Source organism: Trichogramma pretiosum, unplaced genomic scaffold, assembly GCF_000599845.2.
Source record: "Trichogramma pretiosum strain Unisexual culture from Peru unplaced genomic scaffold, Tpre_2.0 scaffold72, whole genome shotgun sequence".
Classification (NCBI taxonomy): Eukaryota; Metazoa; Arthropoda; class Insecta; order Hymenoptera; family Trichogrammatidae; genus Trichogramma; species Trichogramma pretiosum.
Genome location: NW_019640833.1, coordinates 577,010 through 603,119, shown reverse-complemented (window position 1 = coordinate 603,119; position 26,110 = coordinate 577,010). Strand labels below are relative to the sequence as shown.

Genomic DNA, 26,110 nt, shown 5'->3' with positions numbered 1-26,110 from the left:
TTGGAGTAAGTTTCCCGTAATATTCTGACATCGATAACGGTTGGCTACAATGTCCTTGTAGCTAAGGGGGGGTACTTTTGCATTCAGCTGAAGAACGCGATACGCCCTCCCACCCTAACACAGGCGGTTTGATATTTGTATCAACGGACTTTGCGTTGTTTACCGCGCAGAGCACAACTGGCAGAAAACCAGCAGCTACGCTGCTCCGTTTAAGTTGCAGTAATATTGAAGCTGCTCCGACCGGAGTCTGCGTTAAAATACTAATTTCATGATTGTTTGAATTGTTTTATGATTTAATTAATATACAACGTGTGAGTTTGACTCAAAAATTGTTCAAGATGCCAGTTGGAAGAGATGCTGAGAAGATAAGTGAGGTGTTTGCAGCGGTGCAGTATAATCGCACTGGTCATCCCAATTTCATGAAAAAATTAAAAAAGTATTATGACAAAGTGAGTGATTTGTTCATGAGTTTGTATGGTTTGTTAATTTTTAACAATAATGCTAATGGCTATTTCGTTTAGATGGAATTGGATGATTTTGTGAGTGAATTCGTTAGCAATTTACAAATTCCCTTGACTTACATAGAAAAGCATGCTCATGTTGAAAATACACTTCAATTTGCTGCAAAGTTTATTATCGGTCTACAGCCACCAACAAATGATGAAAATGAAGATGAGTACGAAGAAATGTGTCCTTTTCTTCAAAGCATATTTGAGTTTCTTTTATCACATCATGGATCTAAAGAAGTTGCTGTAATTATACTATTTTGAGCATATAATTTTGATTTCATAAATAACAGATATTTGATCAATTGCATTTTTTACAGATACGTTACAGAGTGTGCTATTTTCTTAATATGCTTCTAGATACAATGGGTGAAAATGCTTCTATTGACGATGATTTGTGTAATAGAATTTTGCAAAACATGATGGAAAGGATTTTGGACAAATCTCCTAAAGTCAGAGCACAGGCTGCCATTGCTCTTTACAGATTGCAAGAACCAACTAATAAGAACTGCCCTGTTATTAATGTTTATTTATTTCACCTAGCCAAAGATCCCAGTGCTGAAGTACGGAGAGTTATTTTGGCAAAAATGGCAAAAAATAAAACTACCCTGTATGCAGCCATTAAACGTACCATGGATGTTAATGATTCTGTTCGCAAGATGGCTTATTTATTTATTAGCAGAATAACTGTGAAATCATTGACTATATCTCAAAGAGAAAAATTGCTTAACAATGGTTTGCAAGATACATCAGAGATCATTAGAAAGTGTGTTAGAGAAATTTTAATCCCATCATGGCTTCGTTATTATGATAAAAATTATCTGAATTTATTAAAAGCCATTGATGCTGAACATGCTGCAGATACTGCAATTTTAGCTTTAGATTGTTTATTCAAGTATGTGATTAATTTTTTTATAAATAGTTACAAATTTATTAATGGTAATATAAAAATAATTTTTTTCAGAAATGCTGAAATAGGTACATTGATTGAACAATTACCTATTGATGATACTAAGTTTGTACCTATTGACAAAATAAGTAGTGAAGTGGTTTTGTATTGGCGTTGTCTTGCTGAGTTTCTAAAAAAAGAAAACTTAACTGATGAATTTGAGCGAATAATGCCTGAGCTATCTCCATTCTGTGCCTACATCAAAACATACATGAAATCAATTGATGATAAACAAAATAATACATATGAAGTTATAACGCAACAATTCATTCTTCTTCAGTTATTTGAAATGGTTAAAATACATGATTTAGCAGATGAAATGGGTAGAAGAACTCTAAAGGAATTAATTTTAGAAACTTTGCAAACTAATTATTGCACTGAAAAAATTACAGAATGTATTGTACAATATTTTGAGACTGTTGTTCCAGATGTTAACAGCAGAGTATCTTCATTAGTAGAAGTTATAAGTGAAATTAGAATGCCAACAAAAATTAATGTGATGGTCCCTATGTCTGAAGATGAAAGACACGAAAGAAAAATGAAGGTATTATTTTTTTTTTTAATTGAATTGACAATCTTTTTCAAAACTGTTATGTGTAATTTAAAATTTTTTTAGAGAGCAAAACTTGGAATGCAATTATTAGAAATGGAAGATAAAGAATATTCTGCTATACAAGAAAAAAACTACCCTTTGGCCCAAGAAATTTGTCAAAACATAAAAGTTTTAAGAGAAGAAATAGAAAACTTGTCTAAAGAGGCTGAAGTTGTAGATCTACAACCATCTCAAAATGTCTGTGAAGAAAAAAGTGACCCAGAAACAATGGTACACTGTTTAACTATCATGTATTCCATGATGCAATCAAAAACAATTACGTCTTTATCACCAACATTGAGAACCTTAATGGATAGCATAGCTTTGCCATTCATGGCAGTAAGTACCATCTAACTTAGTTTTAGTAAATATTTTCTACAATTGAAAAATACTTTTATTACTTTTTTCAGATTCAAAACAACAATGAATATGTTATTCGACTGGCTTTGAAATGCGTCGGACTATGCAGTCTTATAGATAAAGAATTGGCTAAAAAATATTTCATGTTATATTTTGTGTACATATCAGAGTCTAACAGTGAGGAAGTTTGGGTTGCAGCAGCAGAAGTTATTTTTGATTTGTTGTTGAAATATGGGTTTGAACACTTTAACATTGCAGCCCAAGAAGAAGAAGATTCAACTACAAGTAAAAAAGGAAAAGCAGTAAGGTTATTCTCTGAACAAGAGGAAGATATTAATGTTAATGATAAAGAAATAAGCTGCGATAATGGCAATGTTAACAATGTTTTAAAAGCTTTAATGGCATTATTGGATAGCCAGGTATTTTATTATAAAAATAAAAAATCTAAAACACATTTTTGGAACTCATATTCATAAAATTTATAAATTGTTGTTACTTTAACAGCTCAAAAAACTACAATCAGTTGCCACAGAGGGTCTTTGCAAACTTATTTTGCATAAAAGAATTAGCAGTCATTCACTGATAACACAACTACTTATTTTATGGCATAATCCTATTGCAAAAGAAAATACATTTTTAAGTCAATGCTTGTGTACTTTCTTCAAACTTTACATTGAAAAAGTTCCAGAAAGTCAATCTATTTTGGAAGAAGCATATCTACCGACATTGAAGTCATTAGTCAATGCTCCAGATTTAAGTATATTACAGGAAATTGATCCACTGAGAGTTAGTGAAGTTATCATAAATTTGACCTGCTATGGAATCAGTAACACTTACAGCATTCATAATCAATTGACATATACAATATTATGTGAAATATTAAAAATTGATTCTGAAGTACCAATAGATATATTAGTAAAATCACTGAAAATGTTGGATGTGCATTTAGATGGAGAAAACTTGAAAAATGATGTACTGAAAGCTTTGGATGATGTTGAAGAAAAAGTAAGCTTGTTTGTTTTAATTTGTTGCATGTTTAATTCATAACTATATAAATGTTAATTATGATTATTAATTTTAGCTTGACAATAGCGGAGAAAAACGTCTGTTGAAATACATCTATGAGTTTAGAAATAAAGTTAACACCCCTGGAGTTAATGTACATGAAACATCAGACAATTCAGGCAATTTGAGCAATCCTGAAAATGCAGAAGGTGTTGAAATGGCTGATGAGAACATGGATCAGCAAGAAGAAAAAAGTGATGAAAGTATGAAAGAAGCATAGATACAAATGATTAAATGTATATTTAGCAAAGACTTAATGCAAAGTGTATTTAATTGTAGCATGACTTAGTGTACAAAATAATTATAAATTATTATAACTCAAATTTGTTCTGTTTTTGTAGAACTCATCAATTTTTATACACCATTAAAAATAATTGTGATGTATATAATGTGTAGAGATTATTTTTATATCATTAAAGATTTTTTTAAGCCCAATGCGAAATTTTCAATCAGAATTTATCTTTGAAAGCCTTCAAATATATAGCAGACGACGTAAAGTCACATAACTAGACACCTAAGCAACACCGGCGCTAGCGTTTGTTTATCTCGTTAACACGAGGGAGACGAAGTACACGCTTGGAGCGGGCAAGTCGGCACGCGATATTTCTTTCTCAAAAGTTTCCCGACAAATAGTTGTTCAAATGGAAAAATTAGCAAAACCAATCATAGTTTGTCATGCCGAACAGTCGGTGGATTATACGGTGTTCGACGCCAAATGGATACCATGCAGTGCGAAATTCGTCGCGTTAGGTTCGAAACCACGAAACACCGGTGCCTTACAAATCTATGAGCTATCGGCTGGCAAATTGAATTTGGTCAAACAGCACGAGCAGCCAAATCCTATAAAATGCTCGACGTTCAAAGCATCGAGTCTCAGAGAGCGTTATTTGGCTACGGGTGATTTCAAGGTAAGCATGGGTTTTGAGGTTCAGTTTTGTGCTTGGGCCAGTCCAGGGCACTATTTGACAGTTGCCCGAACTTCGCGCCAATACCGAATACACGCATGCATTGTTTCATACATTTTTAGTAAATAGTAGTAAATACAGACTATGAACAGTATTTTTTTACAATAATTCGTTTTTCATAGGGTCGTATGTGCATTTATGACCTTGAAGACGCTTCAACGCCGGTATACAAAGTCGAAGGACACAAACAAATTATCAATGCCATCGATGGGGTAGGCGGCGACACCATTGGTTGCGGCGCACCCGAAATCTTAACGGGTTCCAGAGACGGAAGCGTGAAGGTGTGGGATCCTCGTCAGAAGGATCGACCGGTAGCGATCATGGAGCCGTTCGAGGGCGACCAACGTCGGGACTGCTGGTCCGTGGCATTCGGAAACTCTCATAACAACGAGGATAGAGTTGTCGTAGCTGGCTATGACAACGGTGACGTCAAAATGTTTGACTTGCGCGCAATGGCCCTCAGATGGGAGAGCACTCTCAAGTTTGGAGTGTGTGGACTCGAGTTTGATCGACGGGACATTCCAATGAATAAGCTCGTCGCTACAACCCTTAAATCAAGGGTATACGTGTTTGATCTGAGAACTCAACATCCCAAGAAAGGCTTTTCATATTTAGTTGAAAAAGTATGATACAATAACAAAGTCTTTTGTCAAATTGAGTTTCTTATTAATTTTTGTTTTACATTACAGGCTCATTCTTCTACCGTATGGTTAGTAAGACATCTTCCTCAAAATAGAGAACTTTTCATGACTGCGGGTGGTAATGGGTCTCTATGTTTATGGAAATAGTAAGTCATTATTTGTTACTGATATATTTTATTAAAACTAGAAAGAGAAGTAGTAATGATGAATTTTTTGTTTAGCGAGTATCCTCCCAAACGTAAGGTTCAAGGAGCAGATGGTATCGAAGAAGGAGTAATTGGCAGTTTAAATTTACTGCAAAATAATATTTTATCTTCTCAACCAATAAGTTCACTGGATTGGTCTACAGATAAAACTGGCTTAGGTCTCATCACATCATTTGATCAGACAATACGTGTAATATTGACCACAAAACTCAATTTATATTAAGTATTTTTATGACTCAACGCAAGTGCTTTAAGAAAAGAATATTGAGACCTGTTGATAAAATAACTTTTAGTCATTAGTAGTTTTAAGTAATTACCTAAGTCACAGAGATTTGTTTTTAAGACTTTTGATATATGGCATGAGTCAGTAATATTAGTTTTTGTTTACTAATTTTACAATTTTAGTATTTTAAAAGCAATGTCAGTAAATTTTTCTGAGTTACTAAGATGTATTTTTGTAGAAAATAAATCTAATTCACACTAAAGACACATCAGTTTTATCGGCTAATTTAAACTACTCTTATCAACTACAAGAATACCAATTTCTATTCTCTCTCCGCAAAAAATATATCAAGAGGTAAAAATTTTCCGGGATCGTTGGAAGTAGCACGAACATATAGCTAGGCATCGGTACTTGGTCAGTCGAAGCAGCAACGCACTCGGTCGACTCGTCGTATTGCGTTTGACGAGTGTCACGCAGGCATATGCATCCCATATTTGACGATCGAGCGACGAGCGGAGTTTACGCGAGGAGAGAGAGGGAGAGAGATTGAAAGCTCATCATTCGAAATCAATATCAAGGTATTTTCAGTCAAACGAGCGGGGGCGCGATAATGCCTCGGATATATTACACGTATATCGGTGCACATACGCACACGCAGTCCATACAGAGTCGATGAAACAAGCATAGGGATACGTGCGCGTAAGCAGCGTTGCTTGGGTTACGCAATTCTCGGCTTTGAACGTGTGCACGCATACGCATTACAAATGTAATGCGCGATCGCTTCCGATCTATTCGCTCGAATTCGCTACTCGCGCGTACGAGTACACGATATCGTTCGTTCGTTCGTTTGTCTTGGGTGCGCGAGCGAGTGCGTTGTTTGCGCGCGGGCTTAAAAATACGGCAACTCGAGTCAAGCTCAGCAGATATAGTCGTAGCGCTTTTATAGCCCGTAATTGTGTACACGAATCGGAAAAATCGGAATGCAGTAATCTCGCGCGCGTACACACGACGACGAGCGCGATCGAGCCTGCAACTCTTTGCGCGCTTACGTAATTTGTAATTTATGTCGTCGTATATGCATTATTATTGCGAGGCGCGAGCGCCCACGCGACCGTACTTCAAAGCTTTTCGTGTGCATAATATGGTAGTAGTAACTGCCAGTGCAGTGCAGCTCGCGATCTTGCAGCTCTCTCGTCGCCTGTGCTCCACACGCACAAACAACACACATTCGCGTATATGCACACATAGTCGAGTACACACAGACAGCGAGTGCAGCAGCTTGTCGCGCACGTATCGCATAGAGTTATATATGTATGTAGGAACGCGCGCCGCTATACGCACCGAAGGTCAGCGATGTCGCGCGAGTTTAATTACATAAATTAGCTCGTTTAGCTAACTCTCCGTGTATAGCGTCGGGAGCCCCGCGTGCATGTGCAGCTCGAGATTCTATGCACGTACGGCGTAAACCACACACGCGCGTTATACGTATCTCAGGTTTTCGCGCTCGTCCGTCCGTCCGTCCGTCCGAGTGTGCGCGATCTTTGTCTCGCTTGCGTTATATCATATGCAGCTCGCACAACCTCGTTGCGTTGTTTTCTCTTTTGATCGATCGCTACTTTTTTCCGCAGCCTTTCCAGTTGCCGTCCAGTTGCTTTCGGGCCTCGGATGATCGAAGCCTTCGCTCCATCAAAAATAATCGGAGCAAACGTCGCTGCGCGCGCTCATGTATATGGCCGATTCTCTGTGAAATCGAATGGCCAAAAATTTTTTTTTTCTGCAAATATGAAAAACTTGCTGTTCCCGATGTCAGAAATGTCCCCAAATTTTATTAGAATTTTTGGGACCATCTATCACTCTTTTTCAGGGGCCCGAAGTTGGCCATTTTAGGGTTTTTTTGAAATTCATGAAAAATCACAAATATTAAAATAATTCCTGGAATAAAGTAGAATGATTCAAAAGTAAAAGTGCCCAGCAACTTTTTTGTTGGAAATTGTCCAAATTTTCAGAAAAAAAATATGCCAAAGTGATTGGAACAATCTAAGTAAGTGTAAAGCAAAAAATCTGCCAAGTGGACATAAATGATGAAATCTAATCGAGTTCGAACCGGACTTTCATTTCCTAAACTATGTAAAAAGCTTCCCAAAGATGTCAACTACTGCCTGATAAAGTTTTGTAATGGGTCTTAAAGTTTAACTCAATGTAGACAATAATGTATGGCGAAAAACGTGCAAAAAAGGCCTGAAAATGGCTGTTTTTGGAGATTTTAAGCATTTTGGGCCTATTTTTGACCTTTTTTGCACGTTTTTCGCCATACATTATTGTCTACATTGAGTTAAACTTTAAGACCCATTACAAAACTTTATCAGGCAGTAGTTGACATCTTTGGGAAGCTTTTTACATAGTTTAGGAAATGAAAGTCCGGTTCGAACTCGAGTAGATTTCTTGTTTTGTGTTTTTTTTTTATGTTTTCCCACTATGCTCTCTTTGGGTGGCTCCAATCACTTTGGCATATTTTTTTTCTGAAAATTTGGACAATTTCCAACAAAAAAGTTGCTGGGCACTTTTACTTTTGAATCATTCTAATTTAATCCAGGAATTATTTGAATATTTGTGATTTTTCATGAATTTCAAAAAAACCCTAAAATGGCCAACTTTGGGCCTCTGAAAAAGTGTCATAGAAGGCCCCAAAAATTCTAATAAAATTTGGGAACATTTCTGACATCGGAAGCAGCAAGTTTTTCATATTTGCAGAAAAAAAAATCTTTTGGCCATTCGATTTCACAGAGAATCGGCCATATATACTCGCGCCACCGATCCCTTCATCCATTATGTATTTCGTAGTTTCGTTCGCGATCGTACGTCTAATCGTATGCCTATTCGATCTTTTGAATCGTGACAGTGCTTCGCACGATGCACTCGCGAAAGCTGCAGAAGGAGCTTTTCGACTACGTAGAATGCGCTGAAAAGTGACGCACGCGTGTAGGAATCCGCATCTTTCTTTTCCGGCAATCATTTCTTCTCTCGCGATAAAAATACCTTTTCCAATGAAACTTATCAATTTTCATCCAATGCCGCGGAAAAGAGATGAAGGAAGCCAGTCGAGCTTCGACTGCAAAACTACCGACACAGGATGCATATGTATATCTGCACGAGGATTATGCACGACGCGATTGAATATTTATAAGCGAATTCCTAGTCAACCCCTTGACCCTCGCACGACGTCGCTGCAAGCCCAAGTTGCGAAAATTGAGTCGCGCCCCAAGATGCTCTTCTCTCGAGCGACGCGTTTTAATTAAATATAAAGCAGCTCGGACACGCTTCTTACCGCGTGCTATTACCAGAAATACATCGTAGCTATACGCAATGATTATATACGAATTCCGGTGTACTCCGCCTGTATACTACGCCGCGGAAACAAATGGACGATGCTCATCATTATAAAAGACGCCTTTAAAACAAAGCAGCACGAATGACATTTCTTGGCTCTCGGGAGCAGAAAACTTTTGCGAGCGCGACGTTTCTCGGTAATTAATCTTTTAATGAATTATATCGCTGAGGCCGCGATGAATCATAGCCGTGGGACACGTTTCTTATAATTCTTTTCGGATCCGCGCGTAAAACGAACTCGTCGAGACCTGTGCAGCACTGTCTCTCGTTAAAAAGCGTATTATCGGGCGGGCGCGCATTATTCGTCGTATATAGCACAGCTGCAGTTTCATCAAATTAAAAACGCGCCTGGCCTGTGTACGCGCGCTGCAAGCAGAAAAACAGAGACAGTACCGCGAGCGACTCTTTGTTCACTATAAGCATAATATATATACCTATCTCTCTTTCTCTATCGCTGAATTTCACTCGAGCGATTATGAGTTTTAATAATAAATTCAAGTCGTACGCGCGGCAGAAGCGCGGGCTGCATCTGCATAGACTTATGGCGCGGTCTTTTATGTAATTGCAAAACGAACGCGGCCATCGAGCGTATATAGCGAGCCCATGTACCCATAGGCACGACGCTTGGTCATTACCTATATATGTATAAAGAATAGGAGAGAGAGAGAGAGAGAGAGAGAAAATATACGACGAGACTTTTTCCATTTCTTAAACGGCACGTGGGCATCGCAAAATAATAACTCGGCTTAATCGATTTTTCGCTAAATAACAACTGCTGCGCTGCACGCACTGCAACGATACATCGGTCGCACGGACAAATAAAATGCACTCATAGAAATAACAACGCGCGCCTTCGAGATCCGTCGACGACTCTCGGGTCTATGCTGGATAGTAGTCATTATAATAACAAGCGCGAAACATTATTTAACGCGCGCGCGTTCGTATGAGGTGCTAATCGATCTCGCGCGTACTACACGTGTGTGCTGCTATACACGCCTACGTTGGATACATTTTTCTCACGTATCGCCGCTTTGGAGCCGTGCGCACTGCATCGGACTTCGACTCTCCTCTGTTTGTGCCTTCGCGGAGACGTTACTTTTGTACTTATTTTTTTCTCTCTCTCTCTCCGTCTTCTCGGTGCGCGTGGATATTTTCATTATTAACTTTGCGTTATTGTTCTGCCACGAGCACACGCGAACTTACTGACAGTCTGTCATTATCCATGTTGTATTATGTAAATCTCAGCAGTCTTGAATTTTTTTACTTCTTCTTTTTCTTCTTCATTGCGCGTCTCCATCTGCGTTTGTGTGCTCTGTAACGAGCGTGATTACTCTTGACCAGAACGGATATGTATTTATATAAACAACGTTTGCTTGCATTAATAGGACAATACTTTATTTTAGGAATTGAGAGGGATTTTTTGAGGATTCAAAGATTCAAGTATTCGAAATAGTATCAAAGATCCTTTTTTTTTTTTTTTTTTGATTTATACGTATATGAAATTTATTATTTTCTTAGTATACATGGTACAAATATTCATAGAAAAAATTACCTAACGTCGTACGAATGTCTATCGGAATTACAAAATGTTACATAAAGTTGGAAATGCTCGTCGGTGAAAAAAAAAATCCGCTGCAACTGCCGCATTTGTACGCACGTGACACGCTCGAAAAATGTCGGAATGCAATCAAGATAATTTTCTTCGAGCTCTCTCATATTCAATATAGGAAAGAGAAAATAGAGACTCCTTCGAGTTGAGGCGCGGGCGGCGCGTGGTATACATTAAACATTCGTACGTCTTCCTCGATAAATATTAAAGATATTAAACTAGGCGACCATCGCTCGCTTCGCAATTTGTCTCGCTCGCGAAGCCGCAAACTCCGAGGCTTCTTGCATTATTTAAAAGGCGAGCTTCTTCATGAGAAGGTACATGCGTAAATCGTTCTCGAAGCCATGCAGATTGTTGGCGTCGCCCTGCAGCCGCATCAGTAGACCTCCGAACGACACGTAGGCTGATCTGCAATGATGAAAAAAACAAAACAAAACAAGTTGTTAGTCGAGTTCGTGTATGAAATTACATCTCATTATACATAGTAAAGTTTTAATTGCATGCTTTAAAAAAGTGTTTGAAAAGTCATATACTCGCGGATATATAGTTAAATTATTTCGTACAACAAAAACCTTGATAAAAACCAATAATAAAGAGCTCTAATGTCACTTTAGAGAAATTATCTCAAACCGTGAATTGAGTCAAAGGATTTGAAAAAAAAAAATTATAAAAGTACAAAACAAAGAAGGCAATTCAACCTTGAGATGGAAAAAAAGAACTATTACGCGAGTTTCGATGCACATATATCGTACAGAAAATACAGTTAGGAGTGCTTTGTTTGCACGAGTACTTGGACTCGGCGATAAGCGCCGTGCCAAGCGTCTTACACCATAAAAAAGGTTGAACAGCGAGCGTCATAATCGCAGTGCCGATAGCGGTCGTGCTTTTTTGATAATCTACACAACCAGCTAACCACACTGCCAACACGCCGATCGCTTTCTTCGCTTATTTTAAGCAACCATCAACGTCTCGTCCGATTCATCAGCATCAGCAGTAGTAGTATTAGTAGCAGTAGTCGTAGTAGTAGTATTGGTATCATCATTATCATCATCATCATCATCGGCAGCAGTAGCACTAGTAATAGTGGGAAAGCTCCAAAGATGAATCTTTGCAGTTGTAGTTCACAATCATTTTGGTTCGGTATACAATTTATTACAACTTGGTACGCAGATATGGCACGAGTTGGGCTACTCGAGAGGATCCCGATGACATTGAGAAAAAGCTCTGCTCGATCTCGTGACAGCCTCGTGCGAGCGAGAGCTTCTCGTACGTTTAGCTGTGTATGCATGCGTGCCAGTGAGTACAGTAAGCTTTCGACACGATGACGGCGATGATGGTTATTATTAGCGGTGCTGCACTTGCTTTTTGGCGCATGTGAAATAAGCGCAATTTTTGCCTGGGCCAATCGCTTCGAGCTTTAATGAAGATGATGATGACGATGATGACGATGATGATGATTTTCGTTCGCTTCAATGGATTTTCATGATAACTCGCTGATTGTGTTACTACTACTGAGACATATGTGACACATATACTGCTGATGATGCTGTGTTATAAAGTGAGACTCGACGTTGATGATTGCGCATATACATTACACGACAAATGACAAAAGCTTCGCGTGATATGACGTGTGGATGTATATATGGAAGAAAGCGATCGCTGATCGATGCATATGGGTATGGATGTATAATTGTTTACTAATCGATCGATTATAATTAATAGTGGTTCTACTTGCGTCGACCAAACAATGTGCTCTTCACTTCAACGGGCCGACACACATATAAAAAAAAGTAGAAGAAAAAAAAAGAGAAGAAACGATCGAATTATCCTTGACGAAAAATCAAGTGGACGACTCGCGGATAGGACGCGCGGACCGAGCGCGTCTCTCTCGGAGCGCAGCTGTGCAGAAAAGTCGAGCAACGCGGACGACGAGCACGGAGCGCGTCTCTACGTACGCTCAAATAACGCGCGGAAGGCCGACTGCAGGTTTAAGCTGCAGTCTCGGCACCCGCCGCGCGCATACACACGCACACACACGTACGTACATTATACACACGAGCACACACATACACACGAGTGAATCGTCGTTTTCCCCGAAGTTCACGGCAATGACGCGATCGTGTGGATGCACACGAATATAAGCGCGGCACACTCACACACACACACACACACACACACACACACACACACACACGGATACGTATTGTACATTGGAATATCGGTGGTGTGGCCACGCGCATACTCGCGGATTATCGCGCGCCAAAGCATTAAAAGCGTGTGTGTGCTACAGCGCGTGTGTCGCACGTGAATCCGCGTCAGCAGCAGCAGCAGCTTTTCGCCTACGCGTGGCCCGATCGGGAGACTGGATGGAGCTTTCAGCGAAACAATTAGCTCCCGCATATATAGTTGCGCTCCGAGTTTCTCTTATAATTCAACTATATGGCCAGTTGTGTTACTGCATGGCTCGTTCTCTCTCTCTCTCGAGTTCGTAACAAATTGTTTGATTTATTTTTTTTCCTGGCAAAACTTTGCCCGTTTTTCCGCGTTTGGAGCTGACGCCTATTTCGACCTACTATAGCGATTATCCTATTAAATGAGATGGGTGCGGTCTCGGCGCGCGTAGAGCAATTTGTAGCGTCGACTTTGTGTGCAGCTCTTTGACACACACGGATGCTAGCTAGTATGGCGCACACATTAGCAGCGCGTGCATATATATAAGCGCTGCACGTATATATACGAGAGCCGAGCGCGAGGATAATAGCTACCAACGACGATCGAGGCTGGATCGATTTGCTTGATTTACGATGCGCATCGATGCACGAGAAAGAGAGCGCATATGTCAATGCGCGATGACGACGAGGACGACATATAATTGGTGCACGGATCGTTTGCTTTTTCGCTATGTACTCGCACACGATAATGCGATCCACTTGTTTTGTCCGAAATGTACAATCGTCGCGCTGAGATTCTTCGAAATGTATAGAATCGTTACGCGAGAAGAGCGGCGAAGCCCTAGTGTGCAACTGGCAGCACGTGTCCAGCTGTCGTATACTTCAGCGCTGCAGCAACGACGACAACGACGACGACTACGACGAGTTGGCGACGAATTTCCGGCCTGTCGTCGAGAACCGCTACTGGCGTAACTAGCATAAGTAACTCACTGCATATATACAAAACGCAGCGTGTGTGCATAATATATATCTATAGCTAGTTTAGCGAGGATCCGACCTTGCGGCCGTTTATTGGCTATTGCGCAATTTCGACGCGCGAGCGTGTTCAGCGCAGCGTAACAGCGATCGCCGCATATACATATGCACGCTGTATAGGCGATGTATGCACCAGTTCGTTATGGACTTTTACAAATATATCTGCCTTCGTTGATCGAGTTGCGCACACTGAAGCTCTTTCTCCGCAAGCTCTCGCTTCTATACGAAAATCTCACCGAAATCGATGCGAATTTTGTTGAATCGATCGCGCGCGCGCACGAAAGCTTATATTTTTTTTCCTTCTTTTCCGTTCGATCGTCGAGTCACACACGAGTCGAGCTAATATCGCGTACACACGCATTAGCATTGTAGGTCTAGAAGTCGAATAAATTGTAATAAAATGGATCAAGGACAAAATGGTCGTGTGTACACAGCGCAGGCATATAGGCGAGCTGTACGTTATACCGGGTACACAATCTCGCGACTTTGAACTTGACGAGGGGGGTACCAATTTGTACATATAGACGAGAGCTGCATAATGTACCTGCACCATTATGTGCAACGGGTACAGTAATGATGTACGTAGACACGATTCATTGTCAGCTCGTTTGCAGCTCTCCAAGGGAAAAGTGACTTAAAATCGATTTTGCCCGCGCATATATGCAGTGATAAAGTATAATTTTGGATTTGCTGGCTGTGACTTGAAAAACGAGCGATATATTTGTATCAACGCGTGTGCACGGCGATCCGCGGAGATCGAGTAACGTATCGGAAACCACGAGTCTGCGTGTTGGCTGCTAAAACCTTCGACTGCACTTAATACATATTATATATGATATTCCTCTAACGGCTGGCACACACATACACGGCTTTACTTTTCACGATGAGAGAGAAAGAGAGAGAGAGAGAGAGAAACGAAGACAGAAAAAGAATAAAAGGGACCTTGGCTACCAGTGATGTGCACATTTATTACAAGCTCGATCGTTAATGACGCGACTGCGTATTATTATAGATAAGACATTTCCGACTAATTGATATTGCGGCTTATATGCACGCCGCCCATTTTCGGTAAATTATTGATTCAAGGATGATACTTTAGCTCTGCTTGATTATACCTTATTCGTGATATGTGACATGCCCTGGTGAAATGACAGACTTTCTGTGTTAGTTAAAATTGTATGTATCAATTTTTTATTATTATTTTTTTTATAAATGACTGATTAGTTGCAGTGAGTTGTTTTGTACATTGCTTTTTTCGGTCGTAATTAATTGTCTCATTTAACAGGAAATTTTAAAATATTAGTTTCTCGAGCCGCACAGAATCAGAGATAGAGAGACAGAAAGAGAGAGAAGACTCGGCGTTATGTGCGCACACTGCACATATAATGAAGCCGCAGTTCTATATTAAGATTCTGAAATATCTGTGTTACCTGCATTTATATACGCATATGCACTAGTTTCAATAATAGAATGAATTATATAAAATACATTAATCTATTCATAATATATAACGTTGAAAAACATAGGCTTCCTTTTTTTATCGTCGTCTTCGTTAAAATTTTGTTTGTTTTTAGTTTTTTTTTTCTTATAGTACTTGCGTACACCAATATATAGCAAAGGAAAAAAATTATAATAGTCAGGGAGTAAAAAAATACAAAATAGTGACGGATATATTACATCGATGCACACGCAAATGACAAATGCAGAGAGATAGTAAATAATCGTGATAAGGTAGAAAATAATTTTATTTAACTTTGACTTATATATCGCTTTCTTAATTTTTTGCATTCGTTCCAGAGGGAACGGAATGAAAAATTGAATGAAAAAAGCTCGCACGTATATACAGATACATGTAGTAGTGAGAGAGAGAGATGTAGAGAGAGACTCTTTCAATTTACAGAGAGGCGCCGCATTGCCAAGCGATGAGATATACAAATCGACTTTCGTCGCATCAATTTGTAGAAACGCGCGTACATACGTACATCGGTCTATGCGTATGTATAGTAATAAAAATTGTAACTCGCAACACTCATACTACAAGAAGACAAATCGCTCGTCGCACGAGTACATATCCGCATTCTGCAAGACGCAGCGTCGCTTAATCACAAGATTGGCATGAATAACAATAACAATAATCATAATAACAAAAACAATCTGAATCTTGATGCATTTTCTCGAGGCAAACGGAATACAAGCGTTACATACAAGAGAGGAGAGAAAGAGAGAAAGAGAATGTTATAAACTGATGAAGATTAATACAGAATGTGGAGCGCACGTTTGCTGCAGCGCGCGCGCGGCAAGTGATGCGTGGCGCGCGGCGTCGCGACTGAAAAGACTTCATTCACCGAGTTTCTTAATGATTTATTAGATAAGATACGGCAAAGCTAGCGAACGATCGAATATACAATAAAACATATTCAGCCGCGCGACCGAGGCGACGCGAGTATTACACGCGTCAGCGACTTTCGCGCTTCTTCGTTTTTCCGTTTTCGCTTCGATCTCCGCTCGACGAATGTCTGCAGCAAGATCGCGCCTTGAAATAATTACTCGGTTTAACAAGTACGATTAATGTTAATAACTGTATTGTTCTGAATTCGGCCGCGCGGTCGTTTCTCTATTTCTCTGTCCTCTCTGTGATACGCACGTAATAATAATAATAATAATAAAGCTGAGCTGAAACACAAAAATCTCCCGTATATTAACGACGAATTTTTACGCTAACAATCGTTATCGCGAGCTGCATCGATCTACGATGTAAAACAACGAGCCTTTATCAATTATTATTATCGCAACTCGGCGCATAGATAACAACTCATACAAACGCATGTTCATTCCTAAATCTCGGTTGCAATTTTTTTGTAAAAATTAAAAAAAAAGGCTCGTGACGAATTTTTCGTCGCACGCTTGTATACGATAGTAATTTTTCAATTTTCCATGTGTTTGTGTGCACATTTATATATGTGTCTAAAAAAGCAAATTACCGACCAACTATCTATTCATCTATGCATATATATTACGTGCTGTAATAATATTGACAACGTCGAAGTCGAGGCAGACAGACCGAGAAAGAGTTTATGTAACCGCATGCGCGCTTCACGTCTATAGTTATACACACGTCTGTATATAGTAACATTAGCAGCAGTAGCAGCAATAGTGGCAAGCAAACAGAATGAAAATGAAAATCGGGTCACTGGTGCACTATACACAGTCGAGTAAAAATTCAAACTCGCGCCCAGCGCACCGAAAAACACGCGCGTATTCGAGACCATCTTGCGCGTGGCGTGTCTCGGGCGTCTAGCGTGTGCACGAAAAAAAAGTAACGAAATAAAAAAGAAGAAGAGAATTTGCGGTAGACGAGCTCCGACCTTGAACTTTTCATGAATACGATGAATAATAGCGCGCGCGATTAAAAAAAATTTAAAGTTTCCCCTCTGAAAACGAGCGCGACTCTCTCGGTCGCTATCTAACTATATATAGCTGCGAATGTATGCGTACTTGGCGTGTATCGTCTGCGGGCTAGGTCGGTCTTAATAGACGACGTTATAGTTGCTGCAGCTTCTACTTCTACTGCTGCTGCTGCTACTGCGGCTGTTGCGCCGATCGCAACGTCGCGTTACGTCACTAAAAACTATCCGACCCATACAGTACGAAGCACAGCACGTCGTGTGCAGTCAGTGTTACATTGGACACGCATTCGTTAAAATAATCGCTGAGCAAGACAACAAAATGACAATATCATTGTACATGCACTTGAGCTCTCTGTCCAAGACAGACAACAAAACTTATGAATCTATGCAACTCGAGTTATAAAATTTATATTTATATTTTGACACATGCACACACACACAGAACACGCACGTACTTTCGCACAAAAAACGATATAAATAATAGAAACTTCGTCAATAAAATAAAATAGAATATGCAGAGTACGAGAGTCAGAGAAAAAAAAATACAGAGAGAGAGAGTGAAAGAGAAAGAAAACTTGGAGAGGCGGCAGGAGAGATGTCGTACCAGATAGTGCATTTACAGTATTCAGGGCTCTCGTGTAAACGCGCATCTGGCACGAGCCCCAGCCTGCCTAATATATACTTTACAGTATATATATAATAATATGCGTGTGTGGTATATATATTTACACGTATACACCTAAGTACGTGTATGTGCGGAGAATCTTCGCTTCTTTTTCCGTTTTTTTCGTTCGCTTGGGCTTTCTCAGCTCGGGTGTCTCTTGGTCTCTCTCTCGCAACGACGCAGGCTCTTGTGTACTTAGCGCTAATTTCCTTTTCTCGATTTACTGTGGCCACGACGCGTCGGGCGCCTCTATGCGTGCGTACACATTCACTTATGCGAGATCAATTGGTAAATACACGATGAACAAAAAAAAAACCGAACACTTTTCTTCTTTCTTTCTTTATTTTTATCGTACGGCGCTGATAAGGGTCTTTTCTTACGTACGCGCGGAGTACAATGTACGTTTATTTTTATATATAATAGCAAAAGCGATAAGTTGAAAAACAGCTGAGAGTCGGCTCGTTTTTCTTAGGCGAATAATACCCATTGCCCTCGATACACCGAGGCAGATAGTTAAGTACGCGAGCCCGAAAAAACGTTGAATTTTTGCGTACAGTAGTACATCGCGAGCGTGCACTTAATAATTCGTTTTTATTATGCACGCAGTACGGCAAACGCGAAAAAAACCAGTCTTCGTCGTACGTACGTACGCGAGCGCGTATATATATAGATTGACTCTTTTTTATCGTCGTAATCGTCGTTGCCATTGCCGTCGTCGTCGTCGTCGTCATCGTCGTTGTCGTGATCGTCACCAATAATATTTTATGCACGTGCGCGAATAGCAGAATTTTTTCAGTCTCAAACGATCTTTTTTCAACTTTCGAGGACGAGAGAGCGAGTAAAAAGAAAATGCACGAGCGAGAGATCCGAAAGCAGAGCAGCGGAATTACTCAATCGCGACAGAGTTTAAAATTGATTAAAAAAAAATCGTCGAACAAAAGAGCCGAGAACGAGGTTTCTCAAAGATCGGTATTTTTTTAGTCAGGCCGACAGGAACGAATACGGGCGCCGACATATTGTCGACAGAAATCGGCGAGGCGAAAGCTCCGAGCTGCGCTCGTTCGTAGATCGAAAGCTGCTCGGCTCTCGCTCTCTTTCTCTCTCTCTCTCTCTCGCGGTCCTCTCGTCGGTCTCCGTGAAAAGTCGTCTAAATTTAACCGCATCGCCGTAGCTCGGTTCTGTATAGCCAGTGCACTGGCGATCGTGTATAGGTATATTTTATGTACGTACGCGTTTATATATTCGCGTCTATGCGCGGCTACACGAGAGACAACTGCATATCGAGGCACACGCACAGAGACGCCGTCGACGTGTGGTTTATATATATGTACATGCTACAAGTTCTTTTTTAATATAAAATTACACATTGCACACACACGTTCACAATTTGCTCTCTCAATTCTCTCTCTCAATGTGTGGCTCGGTTTTATATATTTATATCAGACGAGACACACGGCACTTTGGTAGTTTCCAACACTCTGAAGAGAAAAAGTTCTCTCCTCTTCTCGAGCTGACACGACGACGATACGAGTCGCAACAATAATGATTACAACGGCAAAGTAGGCAGCAGCGGCAGCGTCGACGGGACAGTCAAGACGAAGAGTCGAGGCCGAAGAAGTCGCTCGCTCGAGGAGGAACGCAGCTGTTTCTGAGGCGCGCGATGTCGCGCGACGAACTGGCTGATGCTCGAGACGATCGCCCGGTATTACACGGCACGCGGTTCGCCTCGTAGCCGTCCCCCGGTCGTAGATGCGCTTGCGCGCTCGATCGCGCCACGACACAGCGCGAGCGCAGCCAACTACTACTAGCGACTACTGTGCCTAGGCCGCGGCTTTGAGCTATGCCAATATTACTCTACTCGCTCGCACGAATATACGCGACGGGGCACGTCACACACAGCAGTCGCTCTTTGCGCGCCTATATAGCCTCGTTTTATATACACATATTACACAATGAGCGGCCGAGCGCGCGCGCCAACACGCATACACACATGCTTGCGACTTTGCTGCTGCTGTACGTGTGTCGTCGTTGCCGCCGCCGTTGCCGCTGTTTACCTGTGAGCAGCTCGCATACGCAATATCGCATGCACTTGGCTTTAGCACAACAACTACGTTATAAACACGCCAGTGCCAAAGTGTGCGCGGTGCTTTCGAAATTTCATACGCGCCGAAAGAGAGAGAGAGAGAGAGTTTACCTTGCATCGCGCGCGTATAACCTTCTGGCACGCGAGCTTTTGCGGTCGCGCGCTCCTTTTTTTTCTTGCTCTGCCTCGTCTATGTTTTCTGTGTTGCGTGCGCTATATAGGCAGTCGAGCGAGCCATAGGTGGACACACGAGCTTTTTCGGGAGCTTGGACGTTGTGCAAAAAAGAGCCGCTGCCGCAAGCTCGCGAAGTGAAGGTTACCGCAACGTCGATATACAGTGTGCGCTTGCGAGTCGTCGACTCGATATACACACCTTTTGTGTACCGATCGAGTGGCGCTCGTTCTCGCTGGAGGGATTTCGAAATTTCAAGGAGGATTTCGCTCGACGCTGAGCCCTAAGAAGGTGCTGCGCGCGTCCAAGACCAAGAGAAGCTCGCAAGCTCGACGATCGTATCGGCGTGCGCGATCGTTGCACAAGCCCCTAGCTCGCTTCGCATTCACATTTTCGGGGTTAAATGTGCAGCTTTAATAACGTGATGTATGCGTGTGCCAAAAACCTCGAAATGGGCCAATCGGAGCCAATGGGCCGAGAGCCATGTACCCTTTTACCCCGATTTGCACACCTTGAGGCTCTGTGTGTTTATAATAATAAAATTAAAATATCTATATGATCGTGTATGTGAGTAATGCTTCTCGCTGCACTATTATTTCTATGTGAGCTGATTTTACTAAATTAATGGCTTCCAACAAAATATTAATTAAAAGGAAAATCTGTTAAATCAGCCAGCAATTTGACTGACAAAGAGTACGCAACTATGTTAAATCTCAAATTCGAACTTGACGTTTCTCGTACTACTACGAGCGACTCATTAATCATCACGTAAGCATACATAACATGGCACAAAGAAAAACAGTAGGAGCAACAGTGCAAATAAACATAGCTAGAGAAAAGCACATACGCAAATAACATAAATATATTGTAAAAAACAACTCTATGCCCTGACTGTCAACCCGAAAAAGTCAAAATCCGAAAAACGGGCGAGGGAGTTGGCATCTGCAAGCCCCATGCACTTGCGCAAGCTGCGCTAGATGACTTATAATACACCTGCGTGAGAGCTTTCGTGTCCTTGTTTTGGAATATCGCAAATTTTCCCGGGCGCAAAAATTCTCGTTTAACTGTGTTTTCATTAATTGAACAAAGATATCTGAGACTTGTTACAAAAAGCTCATTTATCGACAGTATTGACAATCGATCGATATTGTCTGAAGTCCTAGGCAAAGCTATTATGATTAAAATACGAGTTAGAAAAAAATGTACATGGGTTGAGTAGTGCAGCGTTGTAAAGAGAAAAGCAAGTTGTTGTAAAATGAGCGGCTAAAAGCATCGCGGTCGGTACATAGTGGCAGCTATGTAGCAGCACACGGGCGGGCGCAACAAAGAATTGCACAACACTGCGCGCGAGTGTATACACGCGCTCGGCATGTAAGTAGCTATTTCGAGCCGTGAGCGCGCGAGCACTAAAATCCTCTTATCAGCAATTAATTTCCAAGACTCGCTCCGTAGCAGACTCTCTCTCTCTCTTTCTCCCCAGGCGCGATGCTGCACTTAGCGCGCAGCAGTGGCCACGTCTACTTTGCGCGACGTCCGAGAGCTCGTGCATGAAAAAGAGGAAAATTTTTCCAGCGCGAGTTTTCAGCAATTAGCGCGCGCAGGGCGGAAAAATAGTAAACTCGTGTTAAAGTAATTGCCTTTCCAGCTCGATTGGCAGCTCGTAAATTTTGCAAATTTGCTAGTGTACACACGCACTACTTGATGCAATTGAAACGAATAATTTTACGATATTTCTGCCGGATCGTATTTAGAGACGAATGAGAGCAAGAATAAAAAGCAGGGCGATTTCGCACTTGCACGCTTATAACCAAATTAGTCGTCGATGAATAAGCTGCCGTATAGCTGCCAGTGCTGCCCGCAAAATCTTTGCATTTCTGCAGCGGACGAAAATATCTGGCGCATAAATTTCGAAAGTGGATAAGCGGATCACACGCGCAAGCGAGTAACGGCAAAACTTCTGCTAGCTCGCGTTCTTAGGCGGGGCTCTCTCTCTCTCTCTATTATATATTTGCCAAAAATCGCTACGCGTCCTCTGCCAGGTGGATCGTGCGTGCGAGTGTAATCTTAGAGCAGTGAGAGAGAGAGAATTAGAGAAGGCCGAGAAATCGGTATAGCACATGCAAACAAGCATATAAGTATCGTGCCTGCTCGGGGGAAGGCAACGCTAGCTTCGCAATATAAATTGCCCGACGAAGAATCCGCTGCTCGCAGATTTACGTCTGCCGCAATCGAGCTCGTAACTTTTTCATATTCCCCTACGAGAGGTTAGGAAAATTTTTATAAACTACTCTGTACTCCGAGCGCGCGGACTTTTCTCATTAGCAACTTGTGCGCTTTTCTTTTTCCTCCGATCTCCTCCCCCTCCCGTTGTTTGCGTTCGTTATCTCATCGTGCTACTTTACAATTCGTTCGCAGTAGTAAACCCCATAGCGTCCGCTACGTGAAATAATTCGCCAATGAGAGAAAGAAAAGAGAGAAAGGGCAAAATGTAGTGCAATTTGCTCGACTACCGAGTTGGCGTGCGTCGATAATAATCGATGCACCCCAAGGTGTTGTGGCGAATTGCGCTACTCATCCTTAACGATCTCATTCATTTCTATTTATAAACCCGACGTTCGAATTCTGTCACTGACATGCTTTCTACATCGCAAAGTTCTATCAACATTGTGTACACTCGTTCGAGCTGCGGTATATAGCGAACAATAAACGCACTTTATCGATCGGAAGCAGAATTAAAAAAAGAAAAAAAAAACTCATAAAATTTCCGTCAATAACTCTAAGTAGATGCGTAACCTAGATCAAATCGACGCGATCTACAGCTTTCGTTATTGTTTGGTTTTTGATTACAGAACTACACAGGAACTCTTACGCGTCTGACCAAACGTCGTTCAACTCCACTTTTTTGCGCTCTACCCTTTCTAAAAGCATCGACGAGCCTAGAGGGGACTGAATTATAATAAGACCGAAGTGCAACACGTGGTTATAGACGCACGCATGCCCCCCATTCAGCAGCTAACGGCCATTAGGTCGTGGTACAAATTTTGTCCCAGTTCCGGGTCGGAGGCGAGTATAGTATACAGTACCCCTGCACGCCGTATAACGCAGTACTTATACATTATTCTACGTATACGAATCGGAAAGAAAGGGACACTTTTGCCCTCCCCGCGCTCTCCTCGCTAGGTGAGCGTGTCTCTCGTTCAATGTCACGGGCTCTCGGACTCTCTCCCGCTTCTTCGCGACCGTCCTTGTACTTTTCCTCTTTGTGGAGCTTTTTTACTTCTTTTCTGATTCGCTCGATGATATTATGTAAGACAGCGAGACAGAGAGAGAGAGAGAGAGAGATTTACGGTTACTTTGCCTCGACTTCATATCGATTTTGCTTCGCTCGCGCCTTTTTCGACTTCAATCGAATCAATCGATTTAACTCGAGTAAAAGTGTAAGTTGATTATCGTATCGGCACTTGCTTGGCTTGGATGAAGTTAATTTACTCTCTCCGGTGCGTAAAGCGCGAGCACGTAATTAGAAGCGAAGTAAAAATGAAAAAAATTCCCTACAAATCCGAGTAAAAACTTCGTTCAACAACGAAAGCCAACTCAATTTAAAAATTGTCAATTACGAACGCGACAAATGAGCGAGCTTGGCCGAGCTCGTAGTTAGCGAATAATTTGTTCGTTAAAATAAATGAATATTTCATTGGACTGTATATTTTTTACTTCGCTCGTTTAATAACTTTCAATGACGTAAGAGTTTTATTTTACCATGCTGGGTTGCTCTACTCTTGCTTCCATACGCATCATCAAGGCCAGCGGAACGACACGTGTTTAACACATCTCTTATCCTAAACGTTCTTGTGTAGAAACTTTTTGGACGGTGGTGAATGATAATTTGAGAAATATCGTAGAAAAGATTGAATTCATCGCGACATTTACATTCCAATTATTTCATCCAACCTCTATATCCCTTATTTTTTTATATTGAGGGTGCTCAATTGTGAAATTTTGATGATAGTTTATACATTATACCGTTGGAATCAAATAATAATGTCACAAAATCGTCTTCGAAAATGAAATATTCATCCATAAATGTATCAAAATCCAAACTCACAATTCTCAACATTCGTATGTAATACAACGTCGACACAAATTGACAGTCTTTTGAAATATTCATGCAGTTTGCATCATCACTCTTTCGTAGTCGAAAAAAATTAGTTCATACTCGCAAAGAATCGAAAAAAAATGCCCGAAGAACATCGAAGAGAAGGCACACAACTATACAGAGAAAGAATCGTGCTTACATACCGCATGGTAAAGGTGCGATCGGCAATATTTCAGTCATGGTCTTTGAAGTTGCGTCGATCCGTATCCGGAGGAGTTAGAGCAGTCTCGAGGGATACCGAGGGAGAGAGAAGAGATGGTCTCGTACGGACTGATAGCCGCACTCGAGTGTCGAGAGGAGCCATCGCGCGAAGTGTCTCTTCCGCGTCCCCGTCCGTCGAGTCGCGTCGCTGGTCTGCGTGTGCGTGCGTGTGTCTTGTCCGTCGTGTCGGGACGAGGCGCGCGTCCGATCTGGTCGGGCTCAGGACTCGAACTCGCCCCCGTCGACGTCGCGCGTCCACACTCGAGTCTACTCGGTGGCGCTTTACTCCTCGCCAACTCTCCACTCTCACTCGCGCTGGAAAGGCGCGCGCGCATTTGACGTCAGAAACGACCAACCCCTACCCTCTTTCGCGCGTTTGCTGTCTCTCTACCCTTGGCCCTCTTTACCCCTACCCCCAGAGAACTAGCTGCAGCTAGCTAGAGAGAGAGAGAGAGAGAGAGAGAGAGAAAGGTGACATAAGGGTGGCTTGGGCTTTGTGGCTGCGAGTAGTATTGTGCGGGGGCAGGAGGAAAGAGAAAGGTCGCGTCGACTCTATACACACAGCACTCGTATGTATACAATATACATCTATAGCTGCAGTTGCGCACTTTTATCCTTCCGGATTATACGAGCTGTGCGGCACGGAGAGGGAGAAAGTGATTTCTAGCCTAGGGGTGGGAGGCTGCGAGTGCCTGTATACTGCTACTCTTAAGGTCGAATGATTATGTTGTTTTTTTTTCTCTCTTCCACCTTCCACTTCCTTTCCGAGCTGTACAAATTGTTTGAGAAAGTAATTGATTTCGTTTTATTCGCTTAATCGCAAGGATACCGGAGCTTTTTTCGGGCTGCAGCGTACACGACGAACGCTTTTATGGAAGGTAATTTTAAGGACTTCTATCGCTCAAAAGTTTCAATCTGAATTAAAAAATGCGCCGAAAAGATGCAATTGGTGTGCTCTCTTTTTATGAATGCGATCGTCCGGACGAATAAGACGGTAATTTCGTTTTCAAAGTTTTGCCCGAGAATTGATGACTTATTGGACTTTATCTATCTGATTTTTCTCTACAGCCTAGTCCTCTGAAAACTGTCGGTCAAACTCGTCGACACCAAAAGCCTTTGTTGCTCCAGTTTTCCGTCGATCGACTTTATAAAATCTCACGGATATCTTTTCACACAATCTTCCTCGTCGACACTGTATCAATGAACATTGTATCAGTTTTAATAAATCGTTCAATAATCAATTGGCGTGTCGAAAATACCATTATGTAAATTGATGGCTTTTCAACAGGTTGAAAATTTCGATTCGTACAGCCGCGTACACGTGCATTCATCGGAGAGTAAATAAGCTGCACTAATGAGATTTGGGGTACAGAGTTTGTAGGCGGTGCAGAAACTGCCTATAAGAAAAAGGCAAGAAGGGTTTATAATTTGCTCGAGAGCAAGCGCAAAGCATTGATAATGCCGCTCCAGTTTATGGGGGAGTGAAAACCGAAGAAGCAGCAGCAGCAGAAATTCCTACACATCGGAACGTTGCTTCTTGCGCGTGTACTCACACGCATAAAGTAGGTCGAGTTTGCTTAAAACGTGTTGCTCTCAGCCGAAGCTGTTTATTCAGCGAGATGGCATACCTCGGGCTCACGCACCCGCGTGCTATGTTTGTACTTTTGAAGTGAAAGAAGAAAAAAAATGTATTCCTCTCGCCCCCCCCCCCCCTCCCT

General features: G+C 41.6%; 3 protein-coding genes across 3 annotated transcripts in view; 2 read left to right on the top strand and 1 right to left on the bottom strand.

The window, feature by feature from the left end:
* The first annotated feature begins 177 nt into the window (after positions 1-177).
* LOC106656279 (condensin complex subunit 3) lies at positions 178-3,856 on the top strand. Its single transcript, XM_014377148.2, has 8 exons — positions 178-449; positions 522-752; positions 827-1,401; positions 1,471-1,999; positions 2,072-2,386; positions 2,458-2,826; positions 2,912-3,412; positions 3,489-3,856. The coding sequence occupies exons 1-8, from the start codon at positions 339-341 to the stop codon at positions 3,690-3,692; spliced, it is 2,835 nt and encodes a 944-aa protein (XP_014232634.1). The 5' UTR covers positions 178-338; the 3' UTR covers positions 3,693-3,856.
* Positions 3,857-3,942: 86 nt separating this feature from the next.
* Positions 3,943-5,773, top strand: LOC106656280 (WD repeat-containing protein 92). Its single transcript, XM_014377149.2, has 4 exons — positions 3,943-4,380; positions 4,560-5,060; positions 5,127-5,224; positions 5,300-5,773. Exons 1-4 carry the CDS (start codon positions 4,114-4,116, stop codon positions 5,505-5,507), a joined length of 1,074 nt encoding a protein of 357 aa, XP_014232635.1. The 5' UTR covers positions 3,943-4,113; the 3' UTR covers positions 5,508-5,773.
* Positions 5,774-9,770: 3,997 nt separating this feature from the next.
* Positions 9,771-26,110, bottom strand: part of LOC106656232 (DNA-directed RNA polymerases I, II, and III subunit RPABC3) — a 48,057-nt gene continuing 31,717 nt past the window's right edge. The window contains exon 4 of the mRNA XM_014377043.2: positions 9,771-10,911. Within this exon, the coding sequence (XP_014232529.1) occupies positions 10,794-10,911 (118 nt within the window). The 3' untranslated portion in view covers positions 9,771-10,793. The remainder of the gene's footprint in view (positions 10,912-26,110) is intronic.

Coding starts and splice junctions, on each gene's coding strand:
- LOC106656279 (XM_014377148.2), top strand. CDS start 339: ATGCCAGTTGGAAGAGATGCTGAGAAGATAAGTGAGGTGTTTGCAGCG. Junction 2,387..2,457: donor TAGCTTTGCCATTCATGGCA/GTAAGTACCATC, acceptor TACTTTTTTCAG/ATTCAAAACAACAATGAATA. Junction 2,827..2,911: donor TGGCATTATTGGATAGCCAG/GTATTTTATTAT, acceptor TTACTTTAACAG/CTCAAAAAACTACAATCAGT.
- LOC106656280 (XM_014377149.2), top strand. CDS start 4,114: ATGGAAAAATTAGCAAAACCAATCATAGTTTGTCATGCCGAACAGTCG. Junction 5,061..5,126: donor TTTCATATTTAGTTGAAAAA/GTATGATACAAT, acceptor TTTACATTACAG/GCTCATTCTTCTACCGTATG. Junction 5,225..5,299: donor TCTCTATGTTTATGGAAATA/GTAAGTCATTAT, acceptor TTTTTTGTTTAG/CGAGTATCCTCCCAAACGTA.